The sequence below is a fragment of the Magallana gigas genome, chromosome 2 (assembly GCF_963853765.1).
Source record: "Magallana gigas chromosome 2, xbMagGiga1.1, whole genome shotgun sequence".
Classification (NCBI taxonomy): Eukaryota; Metazoa; Mollusca; class Bivalvia; order Ostreida; family Ostreidae; genus Magallana; species Magallana gigas.
Window position 1 is genome coordinate 40,890,082 of NC_088854.1, and position 20,568 is coordinate 40,910,649.

Sequence of the window (20,568 nt, forward strand, 5' to 3'; positions counted from 1 at the left end):
GTCAGATTTATTTTATAAAATCTTTCAACAAAAATTACAACAATATTGCACAAAAAACACCCAACAGAATAGCTGCAGCAATATTTCATTTTGATACATTCTCAAAAAAACTGTTCACAATTATTTTACAGTTTCTGCTCGTTTAGTGCAGATCTACTCTACATAGTCACAATTCCATCTTTAAACATCTGCATACATGTACTTCTATACATACATGTATGCCCGCAAATTCAAAATGGAGAAATCTTTGCTAAAGTCATCATCATATATGAATTACTCAAGTTGTACTATGAGACAGATAAAAATGTTTCTCGTTTCCGTCAATGCCTTTAGAAGTAATCTGCCGGGGGTACTGTAAGGATATTTGTAGATCTGAGAACATCAATGCCCTTATGTAAAACACACACCTTGTGGTACCCCAGTCTCACCAGATCAGCTGCAAACTGTAATATATAAGTCAGGCTCTTCAGAGTAATGTTAACATATGCAGGTATATCTACATATGCAATCCTGATAAGTAATAATTAAATGAGTGAAATATTTTAAAGAAATATTTTGTTAAAATTCAATGGATTGAGGTACCAGTGTATGCTATGTCAGTTAAATGGACATTTTCAAATTAATTGAAAGTTAGTTGCAAACATGTGGGTACAAGTCTTTTTATACCATTGACATAACAATAACCTCTGTAGTTGCCAAATTTTTTTTTTTACTCATACACACTTTCAAAATTATTATAAGCTTCTTTACAGATATAAAGGAATTCAATATACCGGTAGACTTAAAGTTCCTTCTTGCAAACTAATTGATACATAGTTATACATGTTTATACGGGTTAGTACTTACATTATTGGCATTCTTGCCTCTGCTACCTACAATGACCTTGACCTGTTGCTTATTTTGGTTCAGTACATTCACTGCAGCGCAGGGATTTAGGTCACCCTCTGGAGAAAAGGCCGAGGGGAAGGGAATATTGATGCTCCCAGGAATGGCACCCTTTGCATAGCTTTCAATTGTCAAGGAATTTCAAAGCAAAATACATGTACTGGCAATGATGAATGATCAAATTGACCATCACTTTACAGCTTTGCATTATACTGAAATGTTAGTCATCTTTAGCCTCGGCATTAAAAATTATGCAAATGAACTCTTTTTCAACCCCATGACCTTCAATATATGACTTAGGTTCATAATCATTTCATTCCTAAATTTTCAAATTAGCAAATCTAAGCTTCTTTGGTGTCACCTTTGAAGAAAAACAGCTTTTAAAAGACCTGCAAAGAGCGAAGGTGTTGCTTTATCAAGATTACCGGTATATTTAAATTTACTCCACAGATCTGTTTGTGGAGTTGTCTGACACAGTTTTTGAGGATACTCCTCTGGATTCCTGATGTCTATCACGATTATCATTGGTCGACTGTTTGGTTTCCGCTTGGTCGGACTCTTGGAGGAAGAGGGGCCACAAAGTTCACCCATTTCTATCAAATCTTCAGCCGATATGCGACAGCATTTTTCTGTTTTCAGCTCTTCAACTTTAACAGGTTCCATAGACTGTCAAAATGATTTAATACAAGAACCTGTACATGCATGTGAACATTTCTCATAAACAGAAAAGTTTAATGGAAATCCTTTAAGCTAGTGTCCATGAACATTTTAGTTTACACACACATGCAAATGTAACTCTAATTTACATTTATACATGTTTGAAGATTATCTACATGTACAGGTATAGATGCAACATAACATACTTTCAAATCTTATTTTACAAGCAGATTTTCTTGCAATAGGAAATCAAAGTACCGAAGTACTGTCGGGAGTTGATTTTATTGATTATTATCAATTTTAAAATCAACGATATGTTATGCAATTTTTATAATATGAATTCTCGAACTTTTCCGACAAGAATTTCAAGAAAACCCCATATGAATGATGTTGTGTAATATCTAAAGATATAATTAATTCCATCAAACTTGTATCAGTAATCGAAATGTTTCTAAAAATTGTACACGTCTGGATCCAAGCAATATTGAACTCTCGTCTCGTTCAACCAGACGCTCGGCTGTCTCCGTTAATCTTCGACTACCAAGAGAGACTCTCTGCTTGTTGGAGATTTACGGAGACAGCCAAGCGTCTGGTTGAACGAGACTATTTTGAACTCTAGCGAATACATGCAACTACAAAAAACAATTGAATAGTTTGTACTATATAAAATCTGACTATTTTCAAGGTATTTATAGATACTTTTCTTTTGAAAAACAATGGTACAGCATACAGGACACCAAATTTATCTATTATTTTCAAGATCTACATCTTGTCAGCAGTGATGATTTGTGCTTAGGTCCAAACACTGTTTCACTTTCGGTTTGCCAGAGTAACTGCATAGGAGAGTTAATTAAAATCAGCTCCCCAAAAAATTAACATGAACATACAGTTGAACTTCGAAATCTCAAAAACTGATATCTTGATCGAATATAATGGATATGTCGAAGTGATTTGTAAGTCCCAACTACTTACTTTTTAAGTATTTTAATCTCAATATCTCATATAGTTTTTATAAAGTCCCATCTAGTTCAGGATAACAAAGTTTGACTGTAATACAATATCAGATTCATAATTTGAAGAAAACCAACCCTGAAATATTTTACAAAATATCAAACCGCACATTATATCTTTAATATAGATTCCTTATTATACAGGAGCACTTTATTCCACAATTCAGCTGTTTTCCATCAAATCATGAAAACATAAAATCATGAATCCCTAATTTTTATCACAGTTTCATGCAGTTTACGTATGTCCAAAAAGTAAAAGCGAGATTTGAAATTTCACGAGATGTGCTTCTCACAATTTTACACAGATATTTATTCCTCGCGTTTAATTAGAATTCTTCAGTATTTAACTATTTATATGATTATTACAATAATGATAGGACATGCAATTGACTCTTTGCTTAATCCATCTCTCTCCACTTCGGAGCCCCCGATTTCTACCCAATATGTGACTGTACAGTTACAATGTTTGCATGGTTTTACCAGTTCTGATTTAGGCTGCTCGTTGTAGTCCCTGGAGTAATAGGAAATGTTCGGTCTGCTGCTACTGGTGCCCGGCTTGTTTGGTTCCCTGGCGTGTTGTCGGAATGTCGCGCTCTTTGGAGTACTACAGAAAATCTTGATGGAATCTTGTACACATCTCTGTATGTCTATCTCTGTAAGAAAAAAACATTTGTTATGTGTAGAATATACATTTGTACAGTAATGGAAAACACTAATTTTATTTTAAAAAATCAAATACCGCATAAATATTTGCATGGATTTTTGTCATACTGTGTATAGTAAAAGTGAATCAAAATATCATGTATGAATTCACTTTTTATGCATATACATAAAAAAAATTGCCAAAAATCTGTGGGTTAGACCCACAACTCACCTGGCATGTCAGAAAACATGAGAATACACTCATTGAATCCATAAGTTAAAAGACGGTCCCTAAACTGCCTCAAAATGGCTACACCAATACACAGGGGAAAAGAAGAGTTGCCAAGCAACAAAGTGTCCCAGAGATGAACAAGTTTATGAATTGGGAAGGCATCTGTAAAAAAAATTAAATGAATGTTTTAATGGACAGTTGTGTAAAAATAATGCAAAGAAATTTTTCTATTGTGAGCAAACTCTATTTTTAACAGATTATATTGGTACATCTACTACATAACAATTCATGAATATACATGTGACTATCATGATTTTATTTATCATTATTTGCTTCTAAGTATGATACATACGTGCAAACATGGTCAGGAACCAAGGAATAGCATACAGCTGAAAAATGAAATTAGAACACTATCATGATTTACAAATATACATGTACAGAATAATGTTCATAATAGGCCACATAATTATCTATTGTAGTACATATATCAAAATAATAGTCACGAAACGTATTATAGTGACAATCTTACATCTGGTATAAATCCAATTCCCTCTAAATGGTTGCTGAGTTCAGGGTCATGAAATGTTATCAGATGGGAGAACACAGCAAGGTATTCTGAAATTAACATTTCTGTTGTTTAGGAAAAATATATTTCCTATAAACATATGAAAATAGGGTATTCAACGTACAATACCAAATCCATTAATCAACTTCAAAGTAAACTGTAAGACTCTCTCTCTCTCTCTCTCTCTCTCTCTCTCTCTCTCTCTTACCTTGTATAACCTGAGAGTTATCCTTCAAAAAGAAGTTATGTAAGTACTTTGGAATGAATGCAGAGAGACAGGAATATGCTAATGCTGAAAGAAACAACCCAAAAGCATTCAATATCATCAACATTTAATGTATGATAAATTTGTTAAGTAAAGGTATTGCCAAATTTCAGATTTAGTTGGAAAAACTGCAGATTATGTAAATGGTTTACCCTCATTGTTGAAGTTGAGAGCGAGAAAGGGAGCTGACAGGGAGTCCAGCCCCTGCCAGTACACATACTGGGGGTGACTGACCACCCAGGCCTTCAGAACCCTCTTGAACTTGGCGTGGGCAGACGGGGAGGATAGAAGCTCATGGTACTGATGGCACCGGGGAATGTCCACTTCAATCTGTAGTAAAAGTTCAGGAATATATATATATATATATATATATATATATATATATATATATATATATATATATATATATAATTTAAAAAATAATAAATAACCAGAAAAAAATCACAAATTGATCCTATTAACCGCAAACGTTTTCGCCATTCCCGGCTCTTCAGGCAGTTATGTACAAATGACTAATGAGCCGGGAATGGCGAAAACGTTTGCGGTTAATAGGATCAATTTGTCATTTTATTCTGGATATTAATTATTTTTAAATTATTTAAAACTGTGCCGATTTATTTTTTGTTGTATTGGGAAATTATATATATCTCAGAAAAAAATTTTTTGCATAAGGAATGAATTTTCAAGACATTTCATGCATTACAGGATATAGCAAACATACTGGTAGACATTATTTTTCTAAATACTGTACATGTATTTTGTACAATCTATTTTATTGAGGGGGGGGGGGGGGGGTAACCATATAATGCATAGTACATGTATTTCATTTATCAAAGTACACTTGTACAATGTATATATTTTTTAGATGTACATTTTCTCTGAATACAAATATAGCTAATGAATATTATTATACTTTCATGTTAAATACTGAAATCTGATTGGTTAAGACGCAGTTGGTAATTCGTTCTATTACCCTCAGCGTTAGCAACACATTTGGCAACGGGTAACACAACAAATTGTTACATGCGCGTAAATTATGCGTGTACGGTTCGCCGTAGAATACACTTCATTTCTATATAAAAGCAGTAACATTTTCTTTAAAATTAAGACATTCAGTATAATAAAATAAATAGTGCCTGTTTGGGTGGGTAACTGCTGAAATTGACACCCCTCAAAAACCATTGTCAACCTCCGCTTCGCGTCGGTTGACAATGGTTGTCTCGGGGTGTCAATTTCAACAGTTACCCTCCCAAACAGGCACTATTTATATAATGTAATGATTTTTTCTAGGAATGAATAGTACATGTGACTCACCTGTCTGTCTGTGTTTGTTGGGGTTTCTTTATCTATTGAATCATATCTGGCATAAATATCCCCCTGAAATTATTAAATCGTATGAATGAAATAATTACAATGTAACATCATACAGTAAGTAAGTACACGAACATGTAGCACATGGAACTTGAAAATTAGACATTTATTGCATTATTGCTTAATCAAAAATCTAGATAACAAAATGAAAGGTTAACAGGATATTAAATTGACATGCATGTATACATTCATTAAAATTATATTAAAGTTTTTTTTTACCTCAACCTCAAGAATGGCTGCCCAGACATGTGCCCTCACATGGGGGGGTATGTCCACTCTTGCCTCCCTCCAGATGTGACTTTTCTTGTAGGGGTATCCTTTGATCAATCGCTCATACAAAATTATCCTGTGAAACTGGGCGAAGAAAAAATAATAATAAATTTATTTAATTGAATAGTGAAATGTTATGTATTATTTATCTATATTATGTATCTACTTTTACATACTAAATTATGTACATACATGTACAGTAAATACGGTACGTTGTAGAAAATGCACTTGTAATGCATTGACGCTTACAGCTTTCATTCCTGTGACCGTTTTTTTATATGTTGTAAACTTGATGGATATACCCGTAACAAATTATGCTTATAATGAAGCAAAATCGCTCGTTCCTGGCCCTTTGTTATAACCATGCTTTACTGTATATAGTACATTTACATGTATCATGTATAACAATAGAATTATTCAAGGAAACATTTTCATTGAAGAAACATTCTGAATCATTAAAAAAAAAATGAGAGTGAATTTATCGGCTGAACAGGTAGATAGGGTATGAATAACCTGATATTCCACATCTTTTTCTCTAATAACTAGCGGCAGGCTTGCAGTCTCAGAAATATCAGAGTTGCTAGGAGATGAGGGCAAATTGGTTGTGACTTGGCTATTTCTGTGAAATGAAATGTACATACATGTTAAATTGTTACACATCATACTGGTAAAAGTCCTGTTGAATCAAAGTACATGTATGAAATGGGGTAGAAAATCATCATTTCTGATGTTAAAGAAAATTTTGATTTTTTTTTCAAGTCATATGAAAGGCAAGAATATTTGTCAAAATATGAAACCAACATTGAAAAGCATCTTGTATTAAAGTTGATTTTAGATAGAGATGTGGTTTAAAAATAAAAAGACAGCAAATAACCATCCTTCTCTTTAAGTTACCTAATTAATACAAAAAAATGTGTTAAAGGGGGGTAACTCACTCATCTTCCAACAGAGGGTAGTATGCAGTTTCATCTATTTCACTCAATCTCTGCAAAAGATCAATTTACAGGTTATATCAATGAATTTTATATTTATCTATCTACTGTATACATGTTATACATTGTACATGCACATGCATGTACATTTAAATCCAATACATGTTGTTGAATTTTTATTTGTACACAGAGATTATTGCCCCACCTTTCTAAGTTGTTCCTGTGATAGAGTGATAATGGTTCCATCCAACAACTCTGCCTGGTCTCTCCTCTGTCCAAAAACCTCACCATCCAGTGTTGAATAACTACATATATGATATGAATTAGAAACCTCTTGATAGGTCAAAGTAAAATTTTACAGTTGCTTTAAACTGAATTGTCAAAATTAAAAAAAAAAAAAAAACAGAGAAAAAAACTGCACTTCAGTACATTTACCATTAATAAATAATCTGATAACAGTAAAACACGGTTATAGCGTACACGCTTATAATGAATTGACACTTACAGGGAAGTGATATTCATACCCCATGACTATATACATGTAATATGTTGTAAACTTGATGGATATAACGAATTTTCCTTAAAACAAAGTAAAATCCCCCGTCCCTGGCACCTCGTTATAACCGTGTTATACTGTATATTGTGGAATCCTTCAATTTGTAAGAGCTAAGTTTTATTGTTTCATTGATTGTCAAGTTTAAATAAGCTATTAGGGGAATGAAATTATGAGGATTTACTTGTATAAACAATAAATGCGCTGTTTCATAATTTGTTAGGAATGATAATCAGCAGGTGAGGAGTACCACAAAATCCACAAAAGTTGAACATAATGATTCAACAGAATATGACCTACTATGGCAAGAGATGGATGGGGGGTTTAGTTTTGACCAGCCCCTCTCTCTTTAGGGAACCAAACAGCTCTCCCCCAGCTAGCTGCCACAAATAATACACCTCCTCCATTGTCCTGAGAGAAAGGTGGTCCTCATTATAGTCTGGAAGACAAAAACTTTGTTCAGCCTGCAACTTATATCTTAGAAGAACGAAAGAATTTCATGTACCTTGTCAACGAACACAAATTTTTTATCAATCACATAATTTTTCAATTAGACAATGTTATCCATGTTTTCGGTAATTAGACCTTTTAAAAAAATTATGGGGAAATTTTGTACACTAGTCTTTATGTGAATACCTTTATTATAGCCATTTTGTCCAAGCACAGGAAGTTCTAGGTCTAAGCTGCGTAGATCTGAGGAGAATAGGCGGAGACCATTTTTTGTCTTTGACTATAAAAGCATAATACACATACATGTTTAAACATGTAGAACTTTCTACTGATAATTTTACCATAGAATATTGTAACAAAATGCACCTGCATGAAATTGGGATAAGATGTATATATGTACTGGTATGTAAATAATTACCTTACATAAAGAAAGCTTATTTCATGCTTATATAATATTATATAAACTCACATTTTTCTGGCGTAAATCTCTGAACAAGGAGTGATCCATCAGCTCAGTTGGATTGGCTCTGAATGGACATTGTTTGAAATATTAGAATATTATAAATATTATCAAGGAATCACTCTTCAAACAAAGGAGAATCTGTACACATTACAGAGCACTTACATTACTATTTTTATCAGAAATATAACATTTCCATGTACTCTTTGATATAATGTTATATGAATAAAATTATTAAAAATACAGTATGAGAAATACATGTACCTAGTACTGGGTATACCTGTACATGTATTCTTCAAAATTCCATAAAAATATCACACACATGTACATGTATGCCCTCACAAATCTTAAAGTTAGGGTATTATAAATTCAAACAAACAAAAAAATAAAATGTTAGAGAGCTTTTTAAAAATAGTGCATTGAAAAAATAAATAATGAGGGCAATTCATTTTTACATGAGTATTTACCTGTCCATTGGCGAGGCAGATAAGCATTTTCTAAGAAAGTCCATAAAATCTCGACTAAGGGTCTACAATATAGGGAAAACGATTAGAAAAAAAAAACGTCACATGACATTAAAGGAAAAAATTGGAAACACACTGGCGCATTTGACATATCAAGGGAATTAAACTGAAATGTGGCATTAAAATTACATGCACATTTTATTAATAAAGTACCGAATAATGAACTCACTTTGACCTGGGACTCAATGTCAAGGTCTTTACTAATTGCATCCAGTGGATGTATATCTAGAAAGAGATTCTATGCTAATTTCAGAAATTAACAATAAAATTTTCTATGTGTCCAATGGTAAAATCTAAGAGTATCCCATTTTTCTAAATACCTGTACTTTTACATACCTGAGTTGACAAAGCTCAAAATTTTGAAAAATGTTTGTGGCATTGTTAGATCACCCCAAAATTCTTCTCCCTGCAAATATCATTTAATCACATGTACCAGTAGCCTAACCAATAGCTTTCACAGAATATATTGTCTAGGATACTCAACTACAATAGAAGAACATGTACATGTATTGTTGTATGTAAATATAGATAAGATATAAAAACTTACAGTGAGAACTTCGAGCAAAATCAGCCCCAGAGACCAGACGTCAGACTTTGGTCTTGTGGGGGTTAGGACTGAGGGTTCTGACTCGGAGTGTTCGTCATACTGGACAGGGTACTCACACAGAACCTCAGGGGACAGGTACTGAGGGTGTCTGTAAAAGGCAACAGAATAAAGACAACTTGGTTTGTGAAAGGAAAGCTTAATGTACATATAACTTCTTCAGCCATTTTTTGTGTTTTTCCAACAACAAAATTATATAACAAATGGTCACTGACCCTACAGGAAATGCCACATTTGCCCCATATTCTGTCATGTAATACAGGCCATACTCGGAGAGTTTTACTTTCCCCTGCAAAATTAAAAGAGATGCTTGTTACAAATAATTTGTAAATACATGGACAGAATGTCAGTACATATAATAATCAAATTACATTCTGTTACAAAATTACATCTAGATCTATCACATACAGGTTCATGTACAAATACCTTTTTATTAAACAGAATATTTTCTTGAAACAAATTTCTGTGAGTGATTCCTCTCTTATTCAGATAAGCAAGTCCTTTGACTATCTCATAAGCCAAGGTCACCAAATTCTCCTCACTGAAATATTTCATGTAAAAAGGTAACAAATATATCCATAAGGAAGTACATTAATTGTTATACAATGTACTGCAGAAAAAAGATAAAAACAATTTGGCTTTGTGCAAGCATGTACAATTTATCTATAAATGTAACATACACTGAATATTTTCCTGACTTTGCTACTTTTTTTAAAGTTTGTTGATAATGCTCTGTGACAACCAATAAACGTTCTGAAAATAAAAATAAAAATATAAGAAGAACAGTTATACAACTGTGGTTCATTTAGGAATTTTCTTACTTTAGGATACCTACTCTGTATCAAGTTCATAAGTGCACTTTAATTTAACATACCATATATACTCTGTCCCGAGTTTTTGCTTCCACCACTTTTTGCTTGATATTTCAATAATAGTAAATACCTTTGTGCTCAAACTATGTTCATCCACTAATATGAAAAATGTCCAGATTATCTATTTTGAAACGCCCCTTCTACCGCTTCAGGTTGCAATACCCATCCAAAAATTGAAAGTCTACAGAGATTTTTCATTGCATCAGCCATTGATAAGCCCGGATGATAATGTTAAAAATTTGCACGATGTATTCCGAGTGTATTCTGAATGGAGAAAAGATGTAAACATTTCCCATTACAAATCTCCGTAAGAAAATTGTTTTCGTTCCTGGGAAATTTTATGAGTGAAAAGGGATAATTGTTCAATGAAGATATCTTGGATATATTCCCTTTCATCGATTTCAATTGTATTTCTTTCACAGGTATGTGTATTTTTATTAATTAAAAAATCATCAAAAATTGATGGAAGCAATAACTTGGGACAGACTTTAGTCATGAACTTGCAACTTTACCTGTACTTTAAAATTTGAATTACTACTGTATATCCTATAGCATGTATAGATGTAAATATAATCAACTACTTTCAATTCATGAGATAATATTTTCTTTAGACTCGCCAAGTGTATAATATACTGATATACCATTATACATACTCTGTTCTTATTATACATTTGATACCATTATAAATTGAGAGAAAACAGTGACTCACCATGTTTGCCTCTCTGAATGTCTATATATTTACAGAGATTTTCATGACTGATAGTTTTAAGATGCTCAAATCTTCCAAGAATCTTGATTGAGTTTGGAGTTAGCGGGAGTCCATTTGCCCCACACTTGTCATTCGGGTGACTCCGGGCAAAGAATGTGGTTAAACCAAAGTCTGCCTCTCCAAGCTCACTCATCTCTCCAAATAAACAGATTGAATAATTAGCATCTTAAATTTAAGTATTAAATACATGAAGATGCACATATGCAATGGAATAAATTGGATAGCGAGTTAAAAGACACATTCAATATTTTAAGGCTAAGTCACAATAACAAAATTATTAATATGCAAAACACAGATAGGCATATTTGACTTCATTCAATCTATGGAAACACATGGTACACCATGTACACTGCATGTATTCAGGATAAATATAAGATTTTCAATAATTTTAAAGAATGAAAATGAAAGGATCTCTGCTGGTAACAAACATGACAAAATTAAATATTCTGTATTTATAAATGGTAAATACATTTAAATGTAAACAAGATAAAATTGTCTAGGCATTGGGTCATTCCTATCAAAAATTATAACTTTGTTTCCTACTGAATAAAGCTGCATTCAAGGGAGACAATTATAATTACCATTCAATGAGGTTAATTACAGGATGTATTTTAATCGTTGTTTAAACAAAAGATTAAGAAAAAAACTAGGTTATTCCTCTTTAATAAAAATGATTAAATAAATACCTTAGTAGTTGATATCTAGGTCTAGATGTCAATAGAGAACATGATCATTTAATCAAATCCTCTCTTCACACAATTCTGTCAGCCGTCATTCTCCTACTTTCACTTACAACCGAAGGGGGCGTGGCCTTGAACTTTCTGTAAGCGCGGTTTCGAAAAAACAGCTTCTTCTCTTCTTCTTGAATTCCATTACACTTAAAATTTGAAACAAAATTATTTCTGTGTTATAATAAAGTCTTTTAATTCTGTTTATTGAATCAGGTACTTTAATTGACTAAATCAATATTTTACGAAAACTCGGATAAGAAATTGGAGTAAACAAACCATCATGGCAGAGGATTTGCCAGACGAATTTGATGTCGTGGTTATTGGGACAGGTAAACTTAAATACGTCCAAGCTTCCCCTCTCTTCTGTTATTTATAATATGAATGACTCACGATATTTTTTAATTGATTGATCTGTTGATAAACCTTGTAATCATTTCAATTTCAATTATTCAATGAGAGTGTCAGCTAGATCATGAGAACTGAACATTATCTGATGATCATAGCATCCCATTGTCTGATCAGTGAAATAATTAACATTTGCAACCTTTTTCATAAGAACAAACTCTCAAAAATTAAATTTTTCTTTAGCATCTAGGCCAAAATGTTTCAAATAGATGGGACAAATCTTCTAAACGGATTATTTTATTTTTAAATTCTCTCAAAATACCAGTTGACTTTTTAAAATAAAAAAAAAAAAAGCTTTAATAATGTACCTGAAATGTTACAAAAACTATTCTTACTTCCACAGGAATGCCAGAGAGCATTCTGGCAGCGGCTTTTGCTCGCATTGGCCAGAGCGTCCTACACATTGACAGGTATAGATAGATCATTGATCACAAGTAAATTGGTGCATATCTTTTCAATGAAAATTAAAAACTGGTGCAATATGCTCAGAGTTTGATTATGAGACACATTTTTCTCTCCAGAAATGGCTACTACAGTGGACAATGGGCATCATTCAGTTTAAAAGCAATTGAAGAGTGGGTTAAGGTAAGAGTACATGTATTTCCTTGTCACAAATAATGATATGAGTGCCATAGTTAATGACCTTTGCCTGATATAATTTTTCATCTTGACTCTTGTTGATAAATTCAAAAGTTACCTTTGATAATAACTGTCTCCAAGGCCTCGGCTCTTAATGTTTCTATTTTTGTACATTTGGGATTGGCAGGTAGGTATATATGTATGCATGTGTTATTACATAGTATGAAACCAACAAATCATAATATTTTTTAAAAATTTTTGTAGGAGTCGCAAGCGCCAGAAGAAGTATACACATCTGAGGTTAAAACTGATGGCGAACAGGTTATGCTGCATCTGAAAGACAACAGTTACCAAAAACATAAACTGCAGTTCCATATAAGGTATTGGGGTATTCTTTTTTCTTTAAAAGATGCGTCATTTGATTTTTAGAACATCATCACAATATCAGGGCTTATATTGTTAAACATATTAATGGCATAACAAGAGTGGTTGTTAAAAAGGATGGTAATGTCATCTGATTGGAATATGGCAATAATATATGCTTACTGGTAATAGGAATTCTTTTTCAAAACTGTTGAAAGATATGCATGTATTTAGCTGCTTTTTTTTTATATTGATATTTTAAAATTTATTTTATAGTGACCCAGAACCAGAGTTAGAAGAAAAGATAGAAGCAGTGAACAACATTGCTGATGGATCCCAGGAAAACGATTCAAACAAAATTACAAAAAGTGGCTTAGATCAAGACCCTGGAGACAATGTTGAAAAGGAGAAAGAGAAATCGGAACCAGAATCTACGGATCTCAATCAAGCACAAACTAGTCCTGAAAATTTGAAAGAAGTTACTGAGGCAAATGAGAGCAATGAAAATAATGTGGAGTCTGGAATGCAGAACTCTTTAGAAGATAAGCCTCCAGAACCAAGTCCTAATGTTGACAATGGAGCATCTGATGTGAAGGATACAAAATTTACTACCGAAAAACCATCCTCACCATTATGGACAGAATCTAAATTAAGAAAGGAGTGGAGAAAGTTCAATCTGGACTTGTCACCAAAGGTACAAAAATTGAATGAGACCATTTTCAATATTACATACAATACATCCAATGTTTTAATACTGTAACCAGTAAGTTTATAGTAAATTGTGAAGAAGAGAATCTGACTTAGAGCAATATGTGTATATTTGGATGTTTCAGCTCTTGTATTGTGGTGGCAGCATGGTGGAGCTACTCATCACTTCAGATATTGCCAAGTACTGTGAATTCAAAACTGTCTCAAGAATGCTGACACTGATGGATGGAAAGCTAAAAAAGGTAAAGAAAAAAAGTAATAATCTATGGATATAATCATATATGAACATAAATGTAAACACATGTGTACAAAGTTATTTCTCTTCCATAAAATGAGTGTTTTTTTTGTTTTCAATTCTAGTAAATAAAAAATAAAAAAAAATGGTTAACCCTTTTTTGTGTGGATTGATTCTCATTATTCATATGGTACATATGCATGGATAGGTGCCCTGCTCCAGAGCCGATGTTTTCAGCAGCAAGGATGTTTCAATGATCGAGAAACGAATGATGATGAAATTCCTGACTTTTTGTGTGGACTTTGAAAAGCATGAAGAAGATTACAAAGGTAATACATGTACAAATGTACTTGTATTGAACAGAAGTAGTGTTCATGTATAGTGCATCTTCATTTATCAGTGGGTAATCAAGTGTTTTCAGGTGTTGTAAATTTCTAATTAAACGCGAGGAATTAATATCTGCTTATAATCACGAGAGGCATATCTTGCAGATTTTAAAATCTCTCTTTTTTTTCTAAAAGATGTAAATGAAATGAAACAATGGTAAAAAATTGGTGATCGCAATTTATATTCTTTCGATTTGATGCAAAGTGGTTGAATCGCAGAATTAAGTACTTGCAATAAATAAGGAATCTACAGTATTGAATACATTTGTACTTTGTCATGAATCTTGTAGAATTTATGGAGAAGCCTTATAAGGAGTACTTGGAACATCAGAAACTGTCCAAAAATGTCATCCATTTTATTCAGCATGCAATTTCAATGACAAGTGACTCAACACCTACGCCTGAGGTAAATTTGATATTCAAAAACATGAAAAATACCAGTCATGTATCCTATTTTAAAGAAATTATTAAAGAGAGCATTATTATTGTAGGAAATTGCTGAATAAGTTATCATTGATATTGGAAGAAAACTGTTTTGAAATCATTTAAAATTCTTTACATGTATTATTAATACATGTACCTGTATACATGCATGTAATGCCTTTTGTCACATGATGTCTTGATATGAATGTTGTATCATAACTTTTCAAGGGATTAAAAAAGACACAGAAGTTTTTACATTCTCTTGGTCGCTATGGAAACACTGCTTTTCTGTGGCCATTATATGGGAGTGGTGAAATGCCCCAGAGTTTCTGCAGGTAAGATATTTATTGTCATCAATAAAAGATACACAAGTACATGGATATGTATGCAAGATCCACATAAATTTCTCCACATAAGGTTCCAAATAGTGTGTATCATCTGTGTCTCTTCATGTAAATGTACTACTGCATGTATGTAAACTATGACATTAATCTATCGCAGAATGCATCCTGTGTACCTTTAAACAATAAATGCTTTCTTTGGTGATTCATTTGGGACATGAAGGTAGCAACATTGCAGAAAAAATACTTAACCCGCATTAGCAGGTTATGCAAATTTTTTCTGCAATGATCGCTACCATCATAACCTGCATGAATCATCAAAGAAAACATTTTATTGTTTATATTAACATCTTTCTATTAACTAAATAATAGATTGATTATGAAAAGTTAGTAAAATTCACTAAATTACTGTTAATGTACATAAGTATGTTAGCTAAAAGAAACAGACAGATCGTCTCCTGTGAGACTTTGAGTCTGATATCATCATGATTATATCATGCAGTCCGTAATATTTCCTAGGTCGCTATAAGTTTAGATCAATCGATAATTATGGCGTGTCAATTTCAGACCTGTCAATTTCTTCTCAGTTTCAGCCACTGTAGATTTCGACCAATCGATAAATGGGGCGTGTAGGTTCTGATAGATGTAAATATTTATGTATGGTTGGGTGTACTGTCTGAGGATGTGACTGTATACTAAGATATCTATTATACTACATGTATTACAGAATCTGTGCTGTGTTTGGTGAGATGTATTGTCTGAGGGTATATACAGTACCGGTACATGTTATTGTATTCTGTGACAATAATCTCTCTATTACAGAATGTGTGCTGTATTTGGTGGGGTGTATTGTCCGAGGATATTTACATGTATTCTATTACAATAATCTCTCTATTACAGAATGTGTGCTGTGTTTGGTGGGGTGTATTGTCTAAGAACTCCAGCAGCTTCACTGGTTGTCAACAGTGACAATGTGTAAGTTCTTCAAACTCCCACTCATTGTCCATCTTAACAAGGCAAAGCTATACTCAAGCAAAATGAATAACAATAAATATTAAGTGTTGGGCAAATTCATGAATTAAACAAAATTTAAAGTTTTCCATTCTTAGCCCATATCTTGTACATGTATTCAGATTCTGTAATCGGTTTTAGGTACATGTACATGTATATGTGCATGTTAATATTGCTAGTAACAGATTCTTGAAATGTTCACTGTTATAACTTTAATGTTTTCAGATGTACTGGTGTAGTAATGAAGACTGGAAAGCAAATCAAATGCAAGTAAGTAGAGTACATGTTTGATGATTTGTTATATTAAGTGATAGTTTATCCAGATAAGTAGGTTTAGTTTAAGAAGATGCTATACATGAATTGCCTTAAATATCGTTTTATAGTACGTTTGAAATATTGCTTATTCTTTATTTTTAGGCGTTTAGTGATGGAAAACTCCTATGCTCCTGATTCCTATATTGACAGTGTTTCTAACAGGTATTTTATGTATTCATGTATATTTGTGTATGTAAACTGTGTTTACATGTATTTACCATTAGATACATGTAATAGCATTTATGAGTAAAGCAGGAAAGTTAGGTCTTTGCAATTAGAGTGATGTTATTGCAGTGGAATTAAATGAGATGTTGATCTCCTTGTGTTGCAAGTATGTGAGTGGATCTAACATCTAATTTTAGTTGATAGATTGTCATTCTTATCAGTTTGATTAAATGAAACTGATGTCATATTTTTTTTAGATTAGTCAATCGTGGTATCCTGGTGACGGACAGATCTATTATGGCCGCAGACGATCCTCATCAGGTGGTCTAATATACTTATCTTCACATCAATTTTGTAGGAAAAAACCCAAGATTTAAATTTGAAATATATACCGATATATATCACTAAAAAATCGAAAATCTATACTGTTTGTAAATGAAACTTATCAATACATTGTTGAAAGCAAGAAATCATGATAAACTTCGCATGAGACAAGCTTTCGAGTCATAATGTTTGGTATCTTCTTTGTAGTTATCCCTGCTGAGAATCCCAGACAACAGCGATGAGGAACACCCCACCACCCTCCTGGAGTTACCTGCCGCTTCTATGATGTGTCCAACAGGCTTATGTAAGCACCTGGTCTCATACACTAGTATATACATGTAGATGTACATGTATTACAATGTAACTACATTAATTTGTAAATGTATCTATAGACTTTTGATTTCAAAATAATTTTTATTTAATTAAAGCCACACCTTTTTTTCACTGCTGCATGAAACTAGTAGCATAATTTGAGGCAAGACTTTAGTCAGGTTAAAATAATTTTTTTGCTGATACTTGAAAGAAAATGTTCTTACAAATTCAGAGTTTTAATATTCTGAAAACCACTACATGTACTTTTATTTTTGCAACTCTCTCTCTTTCTTTCTCTCTCTCTCTCTCTCTCTTGATTGTATTTATCATCAATAGAGAGCATTAAATGTTTGAATAATTATATACTCATTGTAATTGTGCGTAGCATGCATCCTTACAAAAAAAAATCGATTTTTTAACAGAGGTTAACTCAAAACAATAACCAATTTACAGTGTTAATTTTTTCATTATGAGACTGCAAATGTTCCCAACCATCTAAACATGTATTCATAATCAATGAAAAGGAGCTAGAAAAAGTTTGTCACATGTGCTAGTTATATAATTTGACAGTTTTCAAGGTGTACATTGTAGGGCCACAAGACCAATAATTCAAATAATTATTTTTTTCAATGTGCTAAATGTGTACATAATTTCTTTTTTTATATCACAGATGTGGTTCACTTGACAAAAGAAGCAAACAATGAAAGCCAATCACCCGAGGAAAGTCTACAGTCAGTGGTAACGAAGCTGTTCAAGGACAGTGACACAGGTGATGAATAACAGTTTGTTGTGATGTAAATTCAATTTGATTTATACATGTCATATTTGTGGTGACTATATATAGTAATGTTTGTATCAGAGATAGAGTTGGATCCAAGATACATGTACATGTATACCATATTTACTGCAGATAGAATATCTATTATTTCAATTGTCTCTCTTTATACATGTTTAAGTTATTGAATATTTTTCATAAAAATGTGTTCATCAATATGTAGATTTTTATCTTTTGATAAAATGTTACCATAAAAAGATGTATGGAATTTTCTTATACTTAGATTCTACTTCTGAGGATGGGAGTCCCCAGATTGTGTGGTCATTATACTTCCAGCAGAAGATAAATGTTGGGGGACAGTCCAGCAGTGCCCCTAGTAACATGATACTGGTACCAGGACCGGGGCCAGAGATTGACATAGACCACGCAGTCACCATTGTAAGTATATACAGAGAGAGACTGTTAATGTGCATAAATAATCAATATTAAAAAATCATATTTGATTTTTGTGTTGAGGTGAAGGTCAGAGCTGGGAATGCATTAAAGTTAAGGTCATTAATGATTCAATGTCAAAGAATCATAAGTTGAGCTAAGTGTTTAAAGGTAAGGTTTTGTCATTAAGAATGTTCTTCTTTTCTTATAAAGGCCAGGAAAATTTTTGAGGAGGTCATGCCAGGAGAGGATTTCCTCCCAAGACCGCCAAACCCAGAGGACATTATCTATGTGGATGAAGAGGAAACTCAGGTTACCCAAGACTCAGAGAAAACTGAGTTCAGCGAAACCTGTCAGGGGTCAGGAGACAATTCCTCACAGACCACACAACCTGACAGCATTGACAATGACCATGCTGATCAAAGCTCGGAAACTAAAGCCACAGATGGCTCGGGTAAAAGTGATGTGCCATCAAATTCTTCAGACATACAGAACAGTGCTGAAGAGATCTCAGAATCAGTTGAAAAATGTGTGATAGAAGAGAAAACGGAACCAGCAACTTCTTAAAACTTTTTAGTGAGAAGTGTTGCACTAAATTTCTTTGTATGATGTGTATATATACCAGTTCTTGTACCTGTACTTTTATTTTGATACACATATTTCATTACTCTTTTTAATAGTAGGTTTATAATACAGAAATATATGTATACCGGTATATGTATTAATATATACAGCTGTACACTAATATTTGTTTTCAGAAATAAGACTGGCACATTTGTGGTGTAAAAGTTATTAAAATTGGCCTTGAAATATGAATTTACATGCATGCAAGTATTAAAAGTGTATGAAGGATTAACTTACGGTACTAATATGTACAAGGCAAAGCTAGAGAACAAGGTCATTTGTATTATATGAAGCTATACTTGAGAATCACACTAGTATGCTTGTGTATTATTGTATGTACAAAATATTAGCATCTTTGAAATATGAATACAAGTAAGCATCTGTATATTGCATGTCTGCGTATTGTTACAGAAAACTTTTTCGGTCATATTTGTATTGAAATTTTTTGCTGCATAGACAAAAATCACCATCTTTGAGTATAAGCAAACTGGTATATAACAACTTGTTAGTTGTTTAAATTTAGTGCATCTACATGTAGTTGTTGTCTGTGCTTGTGTTCTTATGTTTTATGTACAGTATGCATAACATTTGTACAGATACAATATGCATGACTGGCATTTATTTTCCTTCTAAAGTGCTTTCAGTGTACCTTGTTATTTATAAGATATAAAATGCAGTAAATATGTGCAATAAAAGTAATGTGATATTAATTAGCGTAAACTTGATTTGCATTTAAATAGATTTTCAGAATGTACATATATCATTCTTTAAGTGATTTGCCTGTTTTATGGATCATACATCAATAACCTACATTTATTTTTTAAAAAGCACAGAAATAAAGTACATGTCCTGTTTTATCTGTCACAATTTTTTTATTGGACTCTGCAATTTATTACGGTATCTACCTTTTTTATTGTTGGAGCATCTACACTGCTTTTGTAAGGTCTTCAGTTCAATCCCTGGTCAAAACAAACATTTAGTTGGATTGTTAAAGAAGGCAGTTAACTCTCCTTTACCATATCTTCACCAAAAGAAATGAAAGTTGGAAGTTAGTTAAAATTGAAATTAAACATGTGATGATATGATGAGAACACTAGCTCTGCTTAAAGGCAGTTTTTGCTTATAGTGTATACAGGCTCATCCCCTCTCCCACCCTCCCATTCATCCACCTCCCTCTCAATATTTGTAGCAAACTTCAAAACTTTACCAAATCAATTCAGTTAATACACTAGACTGAAGAAACAAAATTGTCTTTCACCAACCCTCACTTATTATGTCCTTATTTGGCAAAAGCTTCATGTACATGGAGCAAATTCAATCCTGTAAAGTTTTTGTTTTTCATAATACAGTACATTTATATACTTGTACATTAGTAACA

At 32.7% G+C, this 20,568-nt stretch overlaps 2 protein-coding genes across 2 annotated transcripts; one reads left to right on the forward strand and one right to left on the reverse strand.

Moving 5' to 3' along the window:
- Positions 1-63: 63 nt before the first annotated feature.
- LOC105336258 (TBC domain-containing protein kinase-like protein) lies at positions 64-11,897 on the reverse strand. Its single transcript, XM_034445048.2, has 26 exons — positions 11,748-11,897; positions 11,002-11,196; positions 10,101-10,173; positions 9,847-9,961; positions 9,636-9,709; positions 9,364-9,511; positions 9,153-9,222; positions 8,986-9,041; positions 8,760-8,821; positions 8,302-8,359; positions 8,019-8,112; positions 7,683-7,821; positions 7,035-7,134; positions 6,833-6,882; positions 6,411-6,516; positions 5,847-5,981; positions 5,571-5,633; positions 4,409-4,586; positions 4,200-4,283; positions 3,956-4,041; positions 3,779-3,815; positions 3,427-3,588; positions 3,033-3,205; positions 1,376-1,551; positions 847-1,006; positions 64-443 (listed from the first exon to the last, which is right to left on the reverse strand). Exons 2-26 carry the CDS (start codon positions 11,192-11,194, stop codon positions 330-332), a joined length of 2,706 nt encoding a protein of 901 aa, XP_034300939.2. The 5' UTR covers positions 11,195-11,196; positions 11,748-11,897; the 3' UTR covers positions 64-329.
- A 70-nt stretch (positions 11,898-11,967) lies between these two features.
- Positions 11,968-20,008, forward strand: LOC105317606 (rab proteins geranylgeranyltransferase component A 2). Its single transcript, XM_034445049.2, has 17 exons — positions 11,968-12,121; positions 12,541-12,607; positions 12,719-12,782; positions 13,041-13,156; positions 13,416-13,833; positions 13,973-14,089; positions 14,291-14,411; positions 14,759-14,874; positions 15,120-15,226; positions 16,133-16,207; positions 16,469-16,513; positions 16,661-16,720; positions 16,981-17,044; positions 17,255-17,351; positions 18,030-18,128; positions 18,418-18,572; positions 18,780-20,008. The coding sequence occupies exons 1-17, from the start codon at positions 12,073-12,075 to the stop codon at positions 19,131-19,133; spliced, it is 2,124 nt and encodes a 707-aa protein (XP_034300940.2). The 5' UTR covers positions 11,968-12,072; the 3' UTR covers positions 19,134-20,008.
- The last annotated feature ends 560 nt before the right edge of the window (positions 20,009-20,568 follow it).